Raw genomic sequence first — 20,451 nt, 5'->3', positions numbered from 1 at the left:
TTAATGCAGCTACGAAGGCATTGTAAGACTATCATTCTTGGTTAAAGGTGTATTTTTCTCTGCATATTAATTATAAGGATCATTGTATTGAGTAGCAGAGAAGTGTTTATCTTAATAGTTCAGATATATTTACTGAAGAACTATATTATGTTTACAGATCAAGAATATATTTGTTATTTATGTTCTAATGAAAGAATTAATGGTAAAATGTATTGGTCCAAGAGAAAATTATAGTCTGAGGAAATAGTTTGATATAAAATATATATTTCAAAAACATTTTTGAGGCAAGCTTTTTCAGGCTTAAAATGTTATAACAATTTGTTATAACTGGCTTGCTGTTCCAGAATGACTCTTACTAATAAGCACTCAGCAGTTCATGAGCTGGACTTCTTACTGAGTTCACTTCATGTACTGCAAAGTTTTCTGCTGTCTGCTCCTCTAGGGTTATGAGTTTCCCTGCCCAGTCCACTTCTGTTCCTATATTGTCTGATCCCTGGGCTCCACTGCAACAGAAGTCTTTAATAATTGTAATGATAAACTAATTTTAGATGTCCACATTTTTAAATTAGTCATTGCAAATACTATAAAATGGCCACAGAGGATTCACCTTAAACATTGAAACTAACTACTAAAAATAAGGTGACTTAGAGTCTGTAACTGAGCCACAGTCACATCTTTTTCAGCCACTGAAGAATGTACAAGTCCTTCATTGTTAGTTTTCCACCTTTGAATAGTGAGGCTTTTAGCACAGAGCAGTGTTATTGCCAGTCAGTTTCAGTGGGGATTAGAACCACTCAACAAAGACTTCAGGAGAATTACCATTAGAGGTGTAATGTATTTGCTGTTTTAATGGATATTTAACCCTGTTTAATATATTGACAGAACTCTAGACTGTTTTCCTACACCACATCTCCCAAACATGGAAATATTTCCCCCTTCCATCTCCAAGTGACAGCAAACATGGACTCAGCCTCATTTTATGAAACTTCTCAGAAGGAAATTAGCATGAACCATTTCACACTGAACTGGCTTGCCTGATTGACCACTGAGCTTGAGATGCAATGCTGTGTTGTTGCTTCTCAGTTAAAACCTCATGTGCCAGATACAGCCGAGATATATGCTGGCACTGGCTAAATGGAAGAGGCAGGAACCTGGAATAATCAGGTTTAGTAGTAGAAATAAAACACTTTCAGTAAGAATCCTGCTCTGGTCATTATTGTTAGCTGTACCTAAAACTGCTGAAAGGTAGCTAAAATATCCCTCCCTATTCAGTAACAGTGTGTTTCAGCTGAGTGGGTCAGTTTATTACAGAGCTCTGTTTGTCTGCTCCCCAGAAGGCAAAGGGATCTCCAGGAGCAACTTGTGAGTAGATGGCAGTTGTGCCACAGGGTCATAGCACACCATTGTGGGAAGAGCCTGGCCTGGGCAAGCTAACAAGTGAAGGCAAACTCAACAGCCCTTACTGGTTTTCCTCTCTCCCAGCTGGAAATCAGGATTAACACCAGCCGTTGGGCCATCACAGTTTTGTCTCCTGTGACAACACAGTATGCTCCAGTGGAGAGGCAGATATGGAGTGGATTAGCAATTTGGCATGAAGCTTCCTTCCTCCCAAGTACCCTGTTTCATGTATGCGTGCTGGGAGAGGTTTTAAGAACTCAAAAATTCACAAAGGCATAAATCTAAAGAAGCAGAGAATTGGTGGAGTCACCTAATTGTTCCTTTTCATCTCTAGCTTCTGTGACTCAAGTATTCAATTTTTGCTTCCCTTTAACCAAAATCTGGCAGTTGTTCTTCATCTCAGACCTTCTGCTGTTGGTTTTACAATAAACTAACGTTTTCCAAAATAGTATTTTCCTTCTGCCAAAAATATTCCCAGAAATTGCTGATTCCAAGTAGGATTAGAAGCAAAAGACCGATACTGGTGAGGGTGTTGTTACTTGTAAGTCACCATAAGGGTGCATGGTAGCAGATATAAATCAGGAGAAATATATACTTCCATTTCAGAAATCAACCAGGAATGTTTTGTGACCTTTAAAAGAAACAGAAGGCATGTTCATAGCCCAAGACACACTTCAGACACCTACTGCTGAGATTTTGTTCTACGACTTGTTCGTTAGGCCATCAGGTGTGTGACCTGAGGTTGCAATCAAGATCATGTCTCCATTGCATGGTTGTGGTCTGCTCATTAAAGGCAGCTCGATCCTAGCTACCCCTCTGTGAGATCAGTATTACAGCGAAGAAATAGATTTCTTGTTTTCTGGTAAATAGAAGCAAATAAATCTCGTGTGAAGAAAATGAAAGGCATTTGTGGAACGTCTTTACACTCCCCCTTATTCCAGCATGGCGGAAGGATGTGTGAAGTGGCAAGATGAACTCAGCATTTAGGTTGCTGCACACTCTCTGGAAATCTTGTTTTGTGTGCACCGTTGAACTGTTTGTGTGGCTTTTGAGAGGTGATTGTTTAGCAGTGGAGGACTTGTTTCAATAGAGACATCCTTAAGCTCTGTCTCTGTCTTTAACCTTTGTGCAAAACTCCCAATGGCTTAACTGTGGTTTCTAGATGGCAGATGAGAAAAAATCTCATCAGCAAATCATCCTGTGCGTGGCCTGTGAAGCCGTCACAACGTTTCCAAGTACAGTTGCACTTTCTGCAGGGGACAGGCAGGATGCAGGAAGGGCATATGAGGACTATTGTTTTTCCATAGCAGAAGTTTCATGCTGTAACTTCTAAATTCTTCTTTGACTTCAGCCTACGACCATTTGTGGTGCCCACACAAACAGACCTAGAGAGTACTGTGCAATTGTCCGTGGGATCAAATCCTAAATTCCACTAAGTCGTAGAAGACTTCCGCCACCTACATTGGCTCTATGACTCACCGTTAGGAGTTTGCCAGCTTTTCTGACTCTGCCACTCTTGCTTTCTTAAAGTGTGAAAATAAGGGAAAATGTAAGATCTTTTCAGAGAGTCTCTGCTTTTATTGGTTTATTCCTCTCCCCAGCTTTATTCTGAAAATGGGAAGAACGGCGTTTAAATGCTTGTTAAGGCCATTTCACTGCATCGTCTGACATTGTAGTAGGGGGCATTAATAGACAAGCTTAGATGAATTTTTGAGTCAGTGAAAGAGATTTTTGAGACAGTGAAATATATTTTCCAATGAAAGCAGTAAAGGTGACTGTGTTTAACTTGTTTCCTGTCTGCACAAAATTCTAGACTGATTTTTTCAGTAGGATGATGAACAAAATACTCAGATAATTTTGTGTGCAAACTGCTCTAGTATTTTTCATACTGGGTGCATTTTTTCTTACTTTGGTTGAGTTACTGCTGTATGTTTGGAGTGAATGAGCTGTTGCACTGATTCTGATGGGAACATTCTCTGTGTTTCTGTTGCAGGAATTGCTTATCTAGGAGGTGTCTGCAGTGCCAAGAGAAAGTGTGTTCTTGCTGAAGACAACGGTCTTAATCTGGCATTTACAATTGCACATGAACTTGGGCACAAGTAAGAACTTGTCCTTCTGTTTCTTTCTTTACTGATGCCACTATAGCATACTTTCATTTAAAGCTATACAAGTGAAATTACTAGTGTGGCATGTTTTTTATGATTTCATAAATCTAGCAGATTGAGAAGTAACTTATTTGTTAGGAGGCTTACGTAAATATTCAGTTCAGTGCAAATATATATCTTTCTATTTGAGCCTCCCTTATTTTCCACTCTATGTTTTGATTTTGAGTAGCACCAAGAGGCCTCATGCTCTTAAATGATTGATGGTAGTAGTTAGAGACAAATTCTGCTGTTATTTACGCATATGTTTATGTTTAGCATAGGTCAACAAAAACGGCATCAACTTCAAAATCTTTGAACTTTCTAAATTTTCTCTGAAGTTCAGGTGTCTATGTCAAGGATTTTAGTAGTTGAATACTTTGGTAATGGTTTCATCTCTGTACGTGAAGTAATCTACTGTGGCTGAAATTGTAAACGTCAGTGTTTTGGAAATGCCCGTAAGCAGTTTTACTTGATCAGAAAGAAATCATGTGACTTGATTTATCAGCTCAGTCGCAGCAAACTAACACACTTTGAACACTGACTGGAAAAAACAGCAAAGAACATGATAATTTCTAGTCAGACAGAAATTTGCAGAATGAGATTACTGGGTACTTTCTGCAGGTATCTTTGAAAACTCTTTAAGGCTGCCTGTAAATATACCATGGGCAGAAAAAACCAAAATTGACTGGAAGAGTCACCTGCATCGTCTTAGTGCAGTTAATGAGTTAACCAAAAGGTCAGCATCCGCATTCACTGCTTTCCAGGCTAAGAGTAATATGCACTTACTCATAATACTTATGAGCTTTTTTCCCTTTCCATTGACATCATTCTGGTTGCACTGTGTCAGCTATCGAATTAGACCAGGAACAAATTTATATAGAGGCAAGGGCTGTACCTGTGGGATTTTCAGGTACGCCTTTAGCCTCTCTGGATGGAAGGTAGGAAGTCCCACCATTGTTCCTTTAGTAAGAAGTTTTGCATAAGTTTTGTCTGCACCCTTCTGGACTCTTACTGTTTATGTGTCTGTTGTATCTTCCTTTCCTACAGTAACAAGTATTTGACAGCTAAGTCAGAGCCAGTGTGTCATGTTCAGATTCTGGCCAATCTCAATCAATGATGAATAATTACTTTATGGCAATGTATTTCAAAGTTGTATGGAGGATATTTAGGTTGCTACCAAAAATGACAAGATGAAATTGAATCTCCTGTTCACCCTCCAGTGACACCAAAGGCAGCTGAGCCAAACCAAGGGTGGTTTCAGCAGAAATGAACGACATTTGGTTTTGGTTTTATTTAAATTGCATGCCAAGATGTTAAACTGAGCCTAAACTTAATAACAAATTAACCTGTGGGTAATGTTAAGGGAAATTCAGCACTCATCTTTGTATGGGCCAAGAGCAGAAGGGAAAAATACTTGAGCTGCAGAAAATCCAGCTGTGTAAAAGAGTGAGACTGGTCTGTCCTCATGTATGCCAAGTTTCCCAGCAGAGCTGTCAAGCTTCCTTCTAATAATGCCTTGCAAAAAATCCACAACATAAATAGGGGATGTAATGCTTTTAGATACAGCTCTCCATCTCTGAGGAAAGTAGCAAACTCCATTTGCTTTTCTGAGTGCAATTTTGGTGGTAAGACCATAATGTCCTTTCTCTGCTGGTTTTCATTCTTTGCTTCCATCTTGGAAAACGATTTCAAGAGGTGGGTGGGAGATGTCTAAAGGGGTTGACCAAGCGTGGCCTGGGTTCAGTACCCTGGAGGATTTGGACAGTGAGTGTGCTATTGTGCAGAGAATCTTCTGCTTCGGGAGAGTCATAGATCCCATTGTGGGGACAGATGGAGAGCTTAGATGAAGATTGCTGGTGAAGAAGGAGAAATGACAAAGAAGACTGCATGTTCTAACAGAGCTGCCTCATGAGCCCCTTTACTGAGAGAGAAGAGACCAGAACACGCTCAGGCGAGAAAGACTGGGAAGAGTACTTGAGTACTGGAGGGGCTTGGAGGGTCTATAAGAGCCAGTCCAGGGACCGAAGGTGTCTGGGTCTGAGGAATGTAGCGCTCAGAAGGCATGTGAGCCAGGAAGGCTCCAACTGAAGCAGCCAGCTGGGTTAGGTTAGAGAAGCTGCTGGCAGGATTCTGCTGCCACAGGTGTTTTAGGGGCATGTGCCAGGTTAGCCTGTTTCACAATGAGTTGCAATTCTCTGTCACACACTGGAGAAAGCCCTCCAGCCCTTCTGCCCCCTTTTCCCTTGCTTAAGCCCATAAGCATGCAGAATCAAACCCCTGTGTGCCAAATCAAAACAGAGAGGAAAAAATGCCGTCTGTCTCTCATCACCCAACCTGAGCGTCAAAATCATCCCTCTCTACCATCATCCACCAGTGGCCTAGTTACTTATTTCAAAGTCTTGTCTATTTACTGGTGTCTTTCTGGCACTGAAGTCAACAGGAGTCTTTTCATTGACCTTACTAGGTGTCAGACCTCTCATTTGTCTGATTTTGAACTGCAACAGTATGCTCTGAGCAGTCCTGTTCTAGCATGTCTTACGCAAATAGAAGGATTGTGTGCACACTTTACCTACAAACTTGTAGTGACTGTGAAATGTAAGGAAACACATTGCAGAAATGTAGACAAAAAAGCTGACATGAGCTTCAGGCTTAAAAATGAAAACCAAGGAAAACTAGGTGCAAGTTTCTTAATTAAAAAAAGCATCCAATGAAAACTTACATACATATTAGCAAATATATAAATTTTGGAGAGCCGTAATTGTGAGCTTTATTGAAGGCTGATTTCCTTATGAGTGTAGAAAAGCTGAGATTTATTACTTCTTGCCGTAAGACTAACAACTGTCTGTGGAGATCACAAGCCCAGTCTGGCATTCACAGATAGTTTCTGATGTAGACTTTGGAAAAAGTGAATGGATTACTAATTGATGTGTCAGATTCCTAATCTGCCACTAAAGTCATTTGGACTCACTGCAAAAAAACACTATTATGGACAGCTGCACTGTGAAAACGTGGAGACGTCATTAAATAGCTCCATTAGGGTGATGCTTATAGATCCTATAGAAGTTCATCTTCAGGTTTAACCTATAGAGTTGTAGTTGCTTGATGATGGGGTGAGTGATATAACTTATATCTGTTGTATTTATATCTTCAAATCTGGAACGATAATTTTGGTCCATGGGCACAAGGGGAGCATCCATTTGTATCGATTTTTCCTACAAAGAGTCCAGGAGAAGAATTTTGCTATTACGGAAAGGTAACAGGCAGGGTAGAGACCACTAAATATGTGATGAGGCTGCAAATCATAAACTTCTTACTATACAAGACAGGACCCTCAGCAAGCCTTGTTCCTTCATTCAGCATGGTCAGTAGTGGATGTCTTTTAAAATAACGCAGTTTGATGTTACCGCTGTTAGTTGTTTTTATCCAGGGATTGCTGGGTTGAGTACTGTGTTCTGACCTACACAGAAGCGAAGACACAGAGATCACAGTGGTCTCTGAAGTGTTAAAAAGAACAAGACCAAGGTCTTCATATTATAAACAGCTTAATATGCTGAACACTTTCTTCCTCTCATCCTTCCTCAGACTAGCAGGACAACTCCATCAGTAAGAGCTTGAAAATGCCCTACTGTTGTCAACGGCATCCTGAATGGTGCTTCCCTCCTCCGCCATGAACTGCACCACTGTGAAGTTGTTCTGAGATTCATACCCCAAAGACCACCCTGAACAACTGTGACTTTTGAAAAATAGTGCCACTTCACCCTCCCCTGCTTCTCTTTTTGCCTACAGCAGTGACATTGTTACCATTTTCAAGTCATTTTCCAAAGAAAAAGGCAAATAAGTTTTTTAAACAAAAGCTGGGCTTCATCCTTACATCCGTTATCCCCTAAATGAAGCGGGTGGGCTGTAGCCAGTGGTTTTTCAGGACAACAATGCCAGCTTTGTTGCCGTTCCTGTTTCTTTCAACAGCCTCGGCTTTCCTGTTGTGGGATGGGGGCAGGCTTGGGTGGGGAGGGAAGATTCCCATTCATGAGCTAGCGGAACCTGGCACTGCCTAGATGGTGTGAGAATAGCCGGAGGTGGTATGGCTGGAAGCCACGCCGTGTCAGATGCCCTTAAGAAAGTGAATCAAAATCAACTGACAATAAGCAAGATGCAATGCATTGCCAAGTCTGAAACCGCATGGCCTCAAACTTGAAGCTGAAACAGATGAGGACAAAAATGAGTCCAAAGGTAAAAAGCCTGTAGTGCACAAACCAAACAGCTCTGGATTTGGAATCAGCTGAGGGAAGAGTGTAGAATGGGCAGGTTTCTGTCCAGTATGATTATGTGCTTTAGGCATTAAGTATTGATAGATGTAGCTTGGCTAAAATGACTTTAGGGTGCATAATTATTTGCTGCATAATGAAGTATGGCCTTTGTGGTGTGTCTCAAGCAATAGTGGTGGTGCAGGTAAGGGAAAAGCACTCTCTGGATGTTGCCTTTGTGGCCTGATATTTGTGCTAATAGACTAGGGAATAAACTTACCTTCCTGATCTGTCTAGTGCAGCACCCAGCAGAGAGATTCTGTCATGCAAATAGTTGTAAGGCAAAATGTGAAAATATTGCAAGCTGAAGGGGAATGTGTCTTGAGCGGATCCAAGGGTACAGAATAACATCCTATGACAACTTACACTGGCAAAGCCAGGTCAGTGTGGTGCAGGCATACAAGCTTAATTCCTAGGCATACAAGCTTAATTCCTAGGCATACAAGCTTAATTCCTAGGAACCAAACAGGAAATTAGCAGTCCTCCTTCTCCCCTGCCCTTCAATTTGTAAAGATTTGGTCATAATGCATTTTAAAAATGAAAAGTTTCACGTGGAAGCTGAGGACCACCAGCGTAAATGGGACACAGATCTGAGCAGTCAGGTAGTGCTGCAAAGCGCACACTGTGCTGATGTAAAACTGTTTATTTTCCTTAAGCAATCTTTTCTGTGATTCCAATCAGCACAGTGCCAGCACCAATGGAGCCAGCCAGCCGAATCATGGTAGTGGTGCAAGGGGAGTGGTTCTGGAAATGGTGTAAAAATGGAGGGACATTTGCTACAAATTCTCTCATTTTGTCCTGGGATTATAACATTTAGGTGTAGGATGTGGGAGCAGAGAAGCTGTTTTGAAAGAAATAAACCCAAACAACCTTCTCTGTCTTTTTTAGAGCAGCTCACCATAGTCTAGCCTCGAACACAAAGCTCTACTGATGTAGGCAGATGAGCGTAGTTTATATTCTGGCTGACTTTAACCATTAACCCTGTTTTTCAGAAGGGCTCCCTTCTGGGCTGCTTTTTCTGCTCTGTGTTGCTCTTTCAACCATCTGCATTGTAACGATGGCAAATGCAAGGATTTCTTCACAGCATTTGTAAAGAGCTGGTTTTTAGAAGTATGAGCAAAACGACCAGTAGGGTCCTGGAGTGTTACAGTGTTGACAGCGAGATCAGTCACAGAATAGGCGGTAGACCTTGCAACTGCTCTCTGAAGTGTAGCAGAGGCTTGAGTTAGCCCCTCACTTATCAGGCAGGTTCTGCCTGACCTGAATTTCCGTGGAATGTTTTTCTTCATTGCAGTTGCAAAAGTACACCAATTAATTGCCAGGAAGCAATCTGTCCCCAGATTACTTCTCACCTCCAAAAAGGCATTAAACCCCACATCACTAAAGTTGCAGAATCAAGCATGTAGAAGCATCAAAGTCTCAGTTTCAGGGTTATCTGGACAACTTCAATTTTAATTCCAGTCCCTCTGTCGAGCAAATGAGACCAAACCTCTATGCACAAGGGGGTCTTTCAGCATGTAGTTAAAAGACTCGGTTGTAACACGTGCCCACAGGCATCTTATTCACTGCTGTGTGCACGAATGTTTTACCAGAGACCTTGCAAAGAGGTGCCCGTCCTGTGGGCCTTAGGGTAGCATCTATTTATGTGGTGACTCAGGCATGCAGCCCGGGACTGGCAGGACCTGTCTTGTGGCTGGATATACCTCTCCAGTGACACTGCTGGCAGTTTGGATGTAGATTCTGTTGTGTGGTGGAAAGCTGTGTGCAGTTCCCTCTGTGCCTTTGTAAAACCCTCTGTGGCTGTTTTGACCGTGCTGCAAAAGGCAATGTGTTGGAATTCACGTCTGCATTTGTAGGGGTTGAAAATCAAGGTCAGATGGATCCCAAGGAGAACTGGAGCCAGAGGCAATCCCATGCAAGCTTTACTCTAGCAAGCTCAGGTACTAGTCACTGTGTTGCTACACCAAGACTTTCCGAGTAGCTGGGTAGTTTGATTCAGGCAGTTACTTCCCCAGCTAGATTTTACTAGTGCCAGTACTCTCCATTTTAAATCTCACAGGAGTACGTCCCTGTTCCAGTATGTTGCAGTCACAGGATTCCTGGGAGTGACTGACTGCCATGTAGACATACCCTGAGGCTGGCCAGAAATGCTGGCAACAGTCCGTACCCACCCTGGAGCTGCTAATTTTATTTTCTGCCATTTGTGTTGTAAATCTGTTGTGGAATGTCTCTCTCTGTTCCCAGGCTCCCTTTTCTTGTTCCCCTCCTCCCAGGTTTCATTCTTCTTCCACAGATAATTGCAAGCACATTTTCACAGTTAAGTTGGCCTGCTCTGTACAGCTCTGAAAGGACATAATGGAACACTGCCTGTTTCATCATATATGTTTGTACGTCAGAACTGGTGTGATCTAGTTGAAGCAATTATTTAATAACATATTCTGGTTTTGAGACAGAACTAGGTATAGCCTAAATTTTCAGGAGATGCTTCTTCCACTTTTGGTAACACATAGGTAGCTTGATATTAGTAGCTTGATAATATTTTTCTGAAAACTCTGTCCTAATTTAGTCAAGAGGAAGCAGAGATCAAAGACTGATACAGATCTAAACATAAGTAAATAAAAAAAGTCAGTGGAGACTTCTGCAAGCATAGATGGTTTGACCTGAGGAACAGGTAGTCATGGAGCATCACTGAACAGAAGGTGTGTTTGCCCAGTGGAATACAGGACATGATACCTGAGGAAGTTAATTTGAATCCCAGAAGTAGAATATCCCTGTTGCATTAACCTTGTCTGGGCAAGTTGTTTTTGCAATGACAGTAGGGTATCACATAGAGAAAAGTCACATAAAAAAAATCACATACAGAAATCACTTAGAGAAGACGACGACTGGGAAGAAGAAATGGAGAGGTTTGAGTAGTATCATGTGCCAGACTCTGGATAACAGCCCTGGTTTTGGGTGGGTTTTTTTAGTTTTTATGTAAAACTGTAAGATATTTACAGGTGCGGTTGCTGAATCTGCTAATCCTACCATGGTGGTGGGGTACCTTCCGTCTACGATGTGTATCTTTTCTCATCCTTGTATCTTCCAAGTTTGATAGTTTATTTACAGTATTGGAGTGTAACCACATTGGAACTGGGCGTGGGAATGTCCACCTCCCGTTGCTTTCTGGACTCCTGTGGCAAGCATTAGTGTGGTTCTGGGCAAGAGTTTCTATGGTTTTACTCTATGCTTTGTGAAGGATGTCTGTGTAATCCCTAGTGAAGCAACATTCTCTTGCAGTCCCTCTAATTTCTTTGTTTTCAGGCATCTTGTACAGCTTTACTTAACATAATAAAACTGCACCAAACAGGCAAACGGCAGTCATTTAGAAACTCCCAGGCAACACAATTTTCATATAATCAATAGCTTTGTGGCTTTGCCAGCTATGTCTTTCTCTTTGAAGGCTTATTCTGCTGAGTAAGCCAAGGCCATGTTAAATAGCTGGGCCGTAATGATTTGGCAAATCTTACATATGCTTCCTGCTACAAGGGTTCTGGTTTCATACTTCATTGGCTTTGCTGGCAACAGCCTTGTGCACCCAGTGACCCAAAACCTAGGGACAGTACAAGCACCCATTGTGCAACCTCTGCAGTACACACCAACGTAGGAAATACTAGGTTTGCAAGTGCCATTTGCCAAATAATCATTTGATTTTATACAAGGGCAGCAATCTAGCTGAAATATTTACTTTTCCACTAGCAGTTGGGTTCCAATAGCCTGTAACCCATTCTGTCTGCCTGACCTGCTGAGTTCAACAGGTTCCAGGTGAAAATGACTGCAGAGCTGGGGAAGGTGATAAATCCCAGACTGTCACTTAGAAATTCCTTTGGTACTAACTCAGCAGCAGCAACACCAGTGGAAATGATGTTGCCTCTGAAAAGGTGGTTCCCTTTACTGTTATGTCAGTGGAAGCCTGCACTGTAGTGGAACTAGGTTGGCTGCCTTTTGGCCAACAGTTGTGTTGGGGAACAAAATCCAACAAAAAGAGGTTACTAGACAAATAAGATAAACAGGCCTTCTTTGTTCTCACTGATCCTTTTCCATTTGCAAAATCCTCCCCAGATCAGATGCTGGGCCTCTTTCCATTGCTGGATCCAACCCAGCAGGGAGTTTTGTCATCTATGGCTTTACTCGGACCCCAGTTTCCAAAAAAGAGAAGAATAATCCACAGTTTTCTCAGTTTTCTGCTTCTGTTCTTGTTTAGGTAAAATAAATCAAAACAACAGGAGTCTGATCATAATGGTTTGTTCTCACTGTGTCATCTTTTCTTGAAAAGTTTCCTTCCTGCCGGACTCAAATTAGCTCAGGGTGTTGAGCCTTAAAAATGAGTATTTTTACTGTACCTCCTTTCTCTGCTCTGAAGTACACTGAGACACTCATTTTGTATGCCAGATTGTATCCGCATATGGGACAGTTTGACCTTTCAGAAATTTCTGATGTCCACCCTTTGGTAGCTGCCTCTCACCTGCCAGTGAGAGTCCAAAGCCTGCCTTGTCTCTAGCACCTGGTGCCAGCTGGGCTCCCTTCCTGCCACCCTGCTCTTTGCTGGCACCATTACAGAGAGAGCTAACGAAGTGGCAGGTTTCTAATCTGGCATTTTGAATATTCATTTATATTATAAAATCAGATTAAAACTAGGCAGGATAAAGAAATGCTCCCTAGGAACAGTTTCCTGCTTAGTTTAGGTTGTCTTTATACTTAGGAAAAGTATCTTTCCTTCGAAGGAAATGCACAGCTTCCTTTCTTCCTCTCAAAAACACAACTACTAGCACCTTTCAATGACTAAATTCTTTCCTGGCTACGGCTTCCTTTCTCAGGCAAAGCTGCTTGCTATGTAACATGGGATAGGTTTAGCCCAAGAGGGCAGAACTCTTCGCTGGTAGCCATCATGAGCCACCATGGTCATCAATGGTCAATTTTTGGATAAAAAAATGCAGATTGCTTGGATTTAGTAGCTTTAAAGTAATGTGGCAAATTGGGTTTTGCTGCGGGAGCATTTTAATAATGACTCCATCTTTGCTTTTCTGCTTGTGTGCACAAACATCAACTCCCACCATTTTAAGTGTCGTCCTCTCCATCGGGTATATTTTTTTATCTCTTTCTCCATTATTTCATTCTGCTGTTGACACCTTTTCAATACTAATTCAGGTATGATCCTGAGGCATCTCTCCATTCAAATTAAAAACCCAACCTGTTCGTTTAGAAAAACGTATGCATGTTTTCTTTTTATACCTTAAGTACTGCAATGCATACCTGCAGCTCATTATGAAATTTTTATGGTGTTTGTTGAAGTAACCTTACCAGGTTTGTCAAATGCGTTATTGCAGGCAGCACCTCTGAGTGAGATGAAAGGAATCACATGAGATAACTCCTATGCGGTTTCCAGAAAGCTGTCATCGGTAAAATGAGATGCATGCTGCACCTCTTATCAGCTAGAGACCCTCTAAAGACAGATCTTCTTATGAAGATAACAGACTTTTTCATTTGTCTGTAATTTGTCTTCACGTTAACATGTTCAAGCCAAAGTTATTCAAAGCAAGAGCATCTCTCTTCAAGTTGCTTTTTGCTTTCTTCATGGGACATTCTTAGACAATATGAAAGCAAACTTGGCTTCTTTAGCCTTGAGCTTTGTAGGCAATCAGGCATACCCACTACCCAAAGAATTCCACTTCAGTATTGGTCTGAACATATAATTTCCAAATTGCTTTGATACCAAGCCATAATTTGCAGTGTTCCTATGTGATATGAAGTCTCTCCCTACTGACTGAAGGAATGAGACGAAGTGCTGAGCTTTTCAAATTGTTTATGAACAGCCAAGGCCACATGGTTCTGGGATTGTGCATTATTTTCCCAGCTGCACAATTATGAAAAATCCTGAGTTTAAGGGGCTGGTATACAGGAGGAGCATTATCAGAAACAAAGTTTGCATAAACTTGGGGGAGCACTCTGGAGTGGTGGGAGTGGCCGTGGCAAGGATAACACTGAAAATGCTATGTCCTTACAGCAAATGTCTTCATGTCTTCAGCTGAACTCTTGCAGACTGATCCATTGCTAAATTGTAGCTGCAACTAATAGAATTGGATCATGCATTTCCTGTGCAACTATTTTTCTAGACAGTTTGGGTGTTTTTTTAATTCTTGCAAGCAAAAAAGAGCATGCAGGTTTTTACTGTCCACTATAGTCCCCTGTCATTTCAGTGAATCAGTGTAAGAAGGTCACATAGGATGGCTTTCTTCTTGCGCTGAATCTGCAAGCCCACAGTGATGTGCAGTGTAGACCAAGAAAGAAGAATGAAAGAAAGAGGCTGAAAAATATTTCTTTCTGTGAAAAGGACTTCTGCTGCTCTGGGAACCATAAATCATATATCCACTGCCTTGTCGGGGGACTTCAGAAGACTTGATGCTGGTAGAATTATATATATTACAGTTACTTCACACCTCTTTGTCTTTTGAAGTTGGCCATCTCCTCATTCCCACCTCCGGGAATGGAGAATTCATCTCCAGTGTGGGGAAGGCAGCCAGCATTCCTGACTCCTACAGTGCATTCCCCAGGCTGCTCCGCTTCCCCCAGCTCTCAGCAGTGGGTGGCTTCCTGGTGGGGTAGAGTGTGGGACATGTGTGGTTGCTTGTGTTGCACATATTTGGCAAACATGCTCTGCCATCTCTTCCTTCTTCTTGCGTGTTCTTTTAAGGGTGACTCATGTTGCATCTCTTCATTCAGGTTTGACCCTCAGTCATTCATGTAGTTGACTGGAGGCTTTCACTGGTTTCACTGGAGTTTTGGAAAAGTGCACTGAAGTGATTACATACAAGAGCTTCCCCTTAAGTTTCTAACACTTTGAGTCACAGACCTATCAGTCGTTCTTACTGAACTTTTGTCTGTCTTCCCTAGTGGGTGGGAAATCCCACCCAGCTATCCCAGGGTTTTGTCTTTTTTCCACCCTACAATTTATATTCCCTTTTCATCTTCTGAGGAAATGCTTGTCACATTTTCTGAGGTCTTGTTCTCACCCACTTCAGGCAGTGCTGAAAGCAAACAGCTTGTTACACTTCAGCATGTTACTTCTGCGATGCACCAGGGTGCTTTCTGCATACACAGAGCTACAGATGGAGCACAGCAGCCTCTGCTCACCAGAAAAGAGACATGAGCAGTCTTTCTCTGCCCACCACTGTTTCGTTCATAGTTGCTGTGATCCTTCTGCAACAATTGCCTGTTTTCTGAAACCAGACTGAAGCAAGTGAGAGAGAGAGCATTTTGTATGTCCAAGTAGTGGATTAAATCTTTTGGAGGGCAAAGAGACAGCTTAGTGCATACATTTTCATGGGGACATTACTCTTTGGCCCTCAGATCACTTTATTCTTGCTTTAGGGTCACAGTTCAGCTGTGATCATGACAAGTAGCCAGTGTCTCTTCACTGATAGCTTGACAGAAGTGATTCACAGTAATGAGTAACTGGCACATGTCTTACAATGAGTGTTTTTTGATATATCTGTGTTCACCTCTTGAACACTGATTGGAGTGTTAAAGCAATCCTTGACTCTGACTGATGCTGCTGTGCCAGTAACCTGTTGCCTCTGTGTGTTGTTGGCATGTATCAAAGCATGTGAAAGGGTTTAGAAATTAGGAGTATCTGGGTGCATGACTGCCATGGAGATGGGGTAATGCTCTAGGAATGTAAAGGGGCAAGGAATCTACCTGCTGCGTCGTGTTAAGGTCTGTAGGGCCAAAAAAGAAAGGCTAGAATGGAAGCCATTGTGCGCTTGCATGAACACAAAAGATAGTGAAATTGTTACTGTAAGCAGAAGTGTACTGAGCTCCTGATCCTGTTGGGAGGGTGTGAGGGCAGAGAAGGAGCATTTTTAGCCCTGGGCAGTCGTTCCCATGTGATGCTGGGCGGCGTTCGTGTGATTGGGTTCACTGCATGACCCTTTCCTGTGTCTCCGTTGCGTACATAGGTTCAGATGAATCCCTTCTGCATCAGTGTGATCAGACTGGACCATTATGGCCACCTTTGAGTCCTTCTGCAGTAGGGGAGTGGGCTGTTACAGCCGTCACAAGCTCACCCCTGATAACTGGGAGTTGTACCCGAGTTTGCATCTTTAGACATCTTCCTTCAGAGAGACAGGATCCTGACCAGGGCAGGACCCCGCCTGTGCTGAGGGCGTTGGTACTGAATGGTTTACACTGTGCTGTGCAGTCACAGTCCTTTTTAAGTCTGAATGCGTATAGCTGGAGCTACTCTGGTTGACAGCTTTCATGTTCAGAGATTTGTGTTAGATGATACTACATGGAACTTGGAAAGGAGTGAGCATTAAGATCAGAAGGAAGAAGGGTGTTTTCTTTACCTCTTCAATGTGGAGTTTCCACCAAATTGATTTGTACATGTATTGCCCAACTTTAGCTTTTTTTAGTACTATGTATTTTGTGGAGCACTCCTTTTTCTGCCACCTGGTACACTAAACCCTGCATTCTCAGAACCTGCTGATTCTTACCAGAAACACTGTGAAGCTCTTTCAGGAAAAGGTTGTTCTGCTGGGACCACATCCTGCAAATTAGATACAGTGGAGGCAGGCCATGGGGACGGAGGGTGCAGTTGCATTGCAGCTGGATTCCTGCATCTTACCAAAAGTCTTGGAATACATCAGGCAATGCCTGCCCTGCTGTGAATCAGCCACTCTGCAAAAGAGGCAAGGATTCTCGAGAGAGGATCGTGTGAGCAAATGTCCGCTGGAAAAAGTAGTCAATAGTGTGGGCATGTGATACTTTTGCTGGGAAGAAGATCATAAGATGATTCACCCTGTTCTTCATGGCCCTTGTCTAACTTCCATCAAACCATATAAAAGGACTGTCATTGGTGTTGATGGGGTTTGGCCAGCTCTGTTACAGGTAGCTAGGACCACATGGGCAGCAAGTTTTTAGATGAAATGTCAGTCTCTTGTGTGCTATCTGTCCCTTGCAGCACAAGCTCATGCTTGCTGGCTTCCAGATTCCATGGCAAAAGAACTAATTCTTTTTAAATGAAAACCATATCATAAAGGGCTGGATCTGTCATGCAGCTGAATAAACCACAGCTTTCCACACTGTTATTCACCATAGGCATTCGTGTGTTCTCAGTCGCTGTTGTTGACTTCTTGGCTGTTTGATGAGTAGATAACCATATAAAATATCTGGTTACTTCATTATTGGAGAGTGACATAAACTTGATTATAAAAACAAGAGTCCAGTAGTCATGGCTCCCTTTATATGTTGCCTTTCCTGATAAAAAAAATGCCTATAGCTCAGCACCCATCCTGAACACCCCTGTTGGAGTTATGTACACAATGACCGTCTCTGATTACTTCAAATGCTTTAAGTAGGATCATCTTCCTCTTTTCAGCATAGCTTCCCAAAGTACCTCCTGACAGCTTCTGAAATAGTCGAGTTATATTTAAGCAACTGTGTTTACTTTTGAAAAGCCCAAGGTGAAAAAGCCTGTTTTCCATTAAACCCACAGTCTTAGTGACCGTTGTTTTTGTAAGAAGCTTACGCAAGCTGTTTCGTTGCCTCCTCCCCAGCTCAACTCACCTCGGCGTTCCCCCAGCATTTGTTAGTTTGCCCTACATCCAAGCCTCGCTTGGACTCCCTTCTGACCCTTCTGGCTGCCTCTGCCTCTCTTGGGTTGCTCTGCAGATGCATTACCTTCCTAGGTCACTCTCTTAAACTTACTGTCCTCATTTTGCACTGCAGCTTCTATTAGAATTCCAGCTCTAATGAGCAACCCCATTTCACTTCTGCCTCTGTTATGCCTTTATTCTCAACTGGTTTGAAACCTCATAACTTGCTAGATATCAGCATTTTATATTGAAATGTTGAACATGTTGAACCAGTTCAGAAGTAGGCATCTTTCCAGTGACGCAGCTTCAATTTCAAACATTAATAAAAATTCCTGACATTGAACTCGATTTGGGACTGGACGGCTCACGAGCTTGATTATGTGATATACTGTCTCCCACTTCGACGTTGCTGGTTCAAATCCAGCCCAAGCCAGTAGCTGCTGAGAACAGTTGACGTACGTTCTCTGCTTAGAGACCTATATTGATTTGAGTTTAATGGCCATGTTTAATGTTCTCAGCTGTCAGACACACACCCTGTATAACCTCCTGCCATACCAGCATCTTCCTTTGTGGTTGAGATTGGATGGACTATAGAGACGGGACTCCCTTCTCAACTGTTCATGGAGACCCGATAGGAAATGGGAGGGGGGAGGAATTCTGTCCTTCAGTTATTTCCTTCATATGGATAAACAGAAGGCATTTGTGCCCACAGCGTGTCTAAATAGCAAGCTTTCCATGGGGCACGGTCATCCTGCAGACACTGAAATGCCAGAGCAGATAAATTACAGCTCCCCTTCTCCCTTCCCTCTCGTGCTATGCGAAGATGTTCTTCAGTCTGTCCTCCCTTTGCATTTGCATTTCTCCAGTGAGGTTTAGAAAGAAATCTTGTGCTTAATCCTGGCTCTGCAGTTAATGCTGGGTTACCTCTGTGTGAGTCACGGCAAGCTGGGTCACAGGGAATGACTTCTCTCATATGCTCTGTTGAGAAGGTCAGCAGTGACCTGCCCTGCTGTGAAGTGCAACTCCTGGTACTGCGTAGAGCTCTTAGCAATTCAGTGTTGCCTCGCAGAAACAGAGCCTTTTAGAGAACCCATCTGTGGGCTAAGGCATCTGGTATAAACACAGATAGAGAAAACATGCTCTCCAGCAAACAAATATCAGCCAAGAACGTGAAAATTTTAGTGGTCCCACTGAGCTTTTCACTTGGAGCAAGAGATACCACTGCCTTCTCCTGTCCCCTTCTGTATTTGGGACATTGCTGTAGCAGGCCCTTTGCTCCGCTCTTGTCCATGTTGGTGGCCCCAAGGAGCTTTTCCTTTTTAATGTCTTGGCGAGCTTCCACAGTTGCAGCTGTTTTTGAGTTGGTTCGTCAGGAAGAGAAGGATTCTGCCTTGGATTTCTCTGTAGAAGTGTGAGACAGACCACTGTTCTCATTTCCATCTTGATAGCTGCACGGCCTCTCTGTCCTTTGGAGAAATGGTGACTTTGACGTTAGTGCCGGTTGTCTGGAGAGTGATCAATCATGTGTTGTGCAGAAGTTTAACAAGCAGCTAGGGTGACAGCCAGATCACCTTGGGTAGCCTTGCTAGTCCCGAGTGCCACTCGTTTCTGAAGTGAACCAGTGTTTGACTCACCCTGAATTATTTGCAGACAAATGGAATGGTTTGGCTTTCACAGGGAGGCTATGGAGAAGCTCTGATTAAGAGCCAGCTGAAGTGCTTATTTGAAACAGAGGGACTGTAGAAGCTCGCGGTGTTTCCATTTCTGGGTGTGGTTTTTCAGGCTTCCCTTCTTCATATTTCTTTCTTTCATGTGCTACCCTCTTTCTGCCTTTTTCTGAAGAAAAGCTCTTCCTTTACTGGTGGTGGTATATCCTTTCAAACTTGCCTCTCACCCCTTCTCCATAATTTCTCCACAGTAGAGTGGGAATGTAGGATAATAATCCTGGGGATTTCTCAAGTGGTCTGTTACCAGCCACAAAGTTGCAGCTGTTGAGAAAATCTAAAGCATCTTCTAAACCAGTTTCCCCCAGCCCTTGGCGTTATCCTTTAACTTGGATTTGGGGCTTTTAATAGGAAACCTATCGAGAGTCATCATGGTTCTGGGGAATATTTGTATACATAACCTGAAGAACTTGGAGGTGCAACGCACAGTGCACTGAAGGCAGTAGGAGGCTTTCTACAGGCTTTGGTGCACTTTGGCTCAGGCTTTTAAAGAATAACAGGAAACACTGGAAAATGCACCAAGGGTAAACAGAGCAGTTTAGTTACATTAACTCTCTAGAGGAGAAGCTCTGCTAATGACCGAAACAAATGAAGCAAGTGCATTTATTTAGCATTGCTGTGGGAAAACAAATGGCGGTTAATTGCATTTAGCTAAAAAGGGTTACACAAGAAATTGGCCAGCTCAGACTCAGAGTGTAATTCTGGCGTCCTGATCCAGTTCTGATTGCTGCATAGACTTTGTCAGAGAATAGTGTCCTGGAAAGGAGCACAGACTTCAGAGAGGCCAGGGCTTTGAGAGACTGCATATCATTTTTTATTCATAGCAATGTGACTTTAAAGTGTCATTCTACAAAAAAGAGCATCAAAGAGATCTGTTGTTGCTGCATCCCTGGGACTCCTGATAAAATTTGCCTTGCTGTGATTATGTTAACGGTCAGAACTCAAACTGGTCGGTCAGCTTGTTTCTGGACTCACATATGATGAGCAACAATAAATATGCTGCAGGACTCCTTCGGTGACGCCTTAGTGTCTTTGATAACCAATGCATTATTTATATTAGAAAAGAAGCTGGAGTGTGAAACCAGAGTCCCATTGTGCTTACTCTGAATAAACATAGAATGAAAGGAGTTTAAGAGCTGACAGTCTAAGCTGCTCTTTCTTGCCTTTGTGGAATCTCATTGTCTTCAGCAGGAGAATGTGATGAACCGAGGCTGAAATTTACCCTGTGCTGAGAACGGAGCTGGTGACT

The 20,451-nt window shown here is 42.6% G+C and overlaps 1 protein-coding gene across 1 annotated transcript in view; it reads left to right on the top strand.

Moving 5' to 3' along the window:
- Positions 1 to 20,451, top strand: part of ADAMTS17 (ADAM metallopeptidase with thrombospondin type 1 motif 17) — a 189,566-nt gene that overhangs the window by 71,229 nt on the left and 97,886 nt on the right. The window contains exon 8 of the mRNA XM_075431771.1: positions 3,392 to 3,497. Coding sequence (XP_075287886.1) covers positions 3,392 to 3,497 — 106 coding nt within the window. The remainder of the gene's footprint in view (positions 1 to 3,391; positions 3,498 to 20,451) is intronic.

Source organism: Opisthocomus hoazin, chromosome 10 (genome assembly GCF_030867145.1).
Source record: "Opisthocomus hoazin isolate bOpiHoa1 chromosome 10, bOpiHoa1.hap1, whole genome shotgun sequence".
In the NCBI taxonomy this organism is placed as follows: domain Eukaryota; kingdom Metazoa; phylum Chordata; class Aves; order Opisthocomiformes; family Opisthocomidae; genus Opisthocomus; species Opisthocomus hoazin.
Note: the sequence above shows the minus strand (reverse complement) of the source record. Positions and strands in the feature narration are given on the sequence as shown.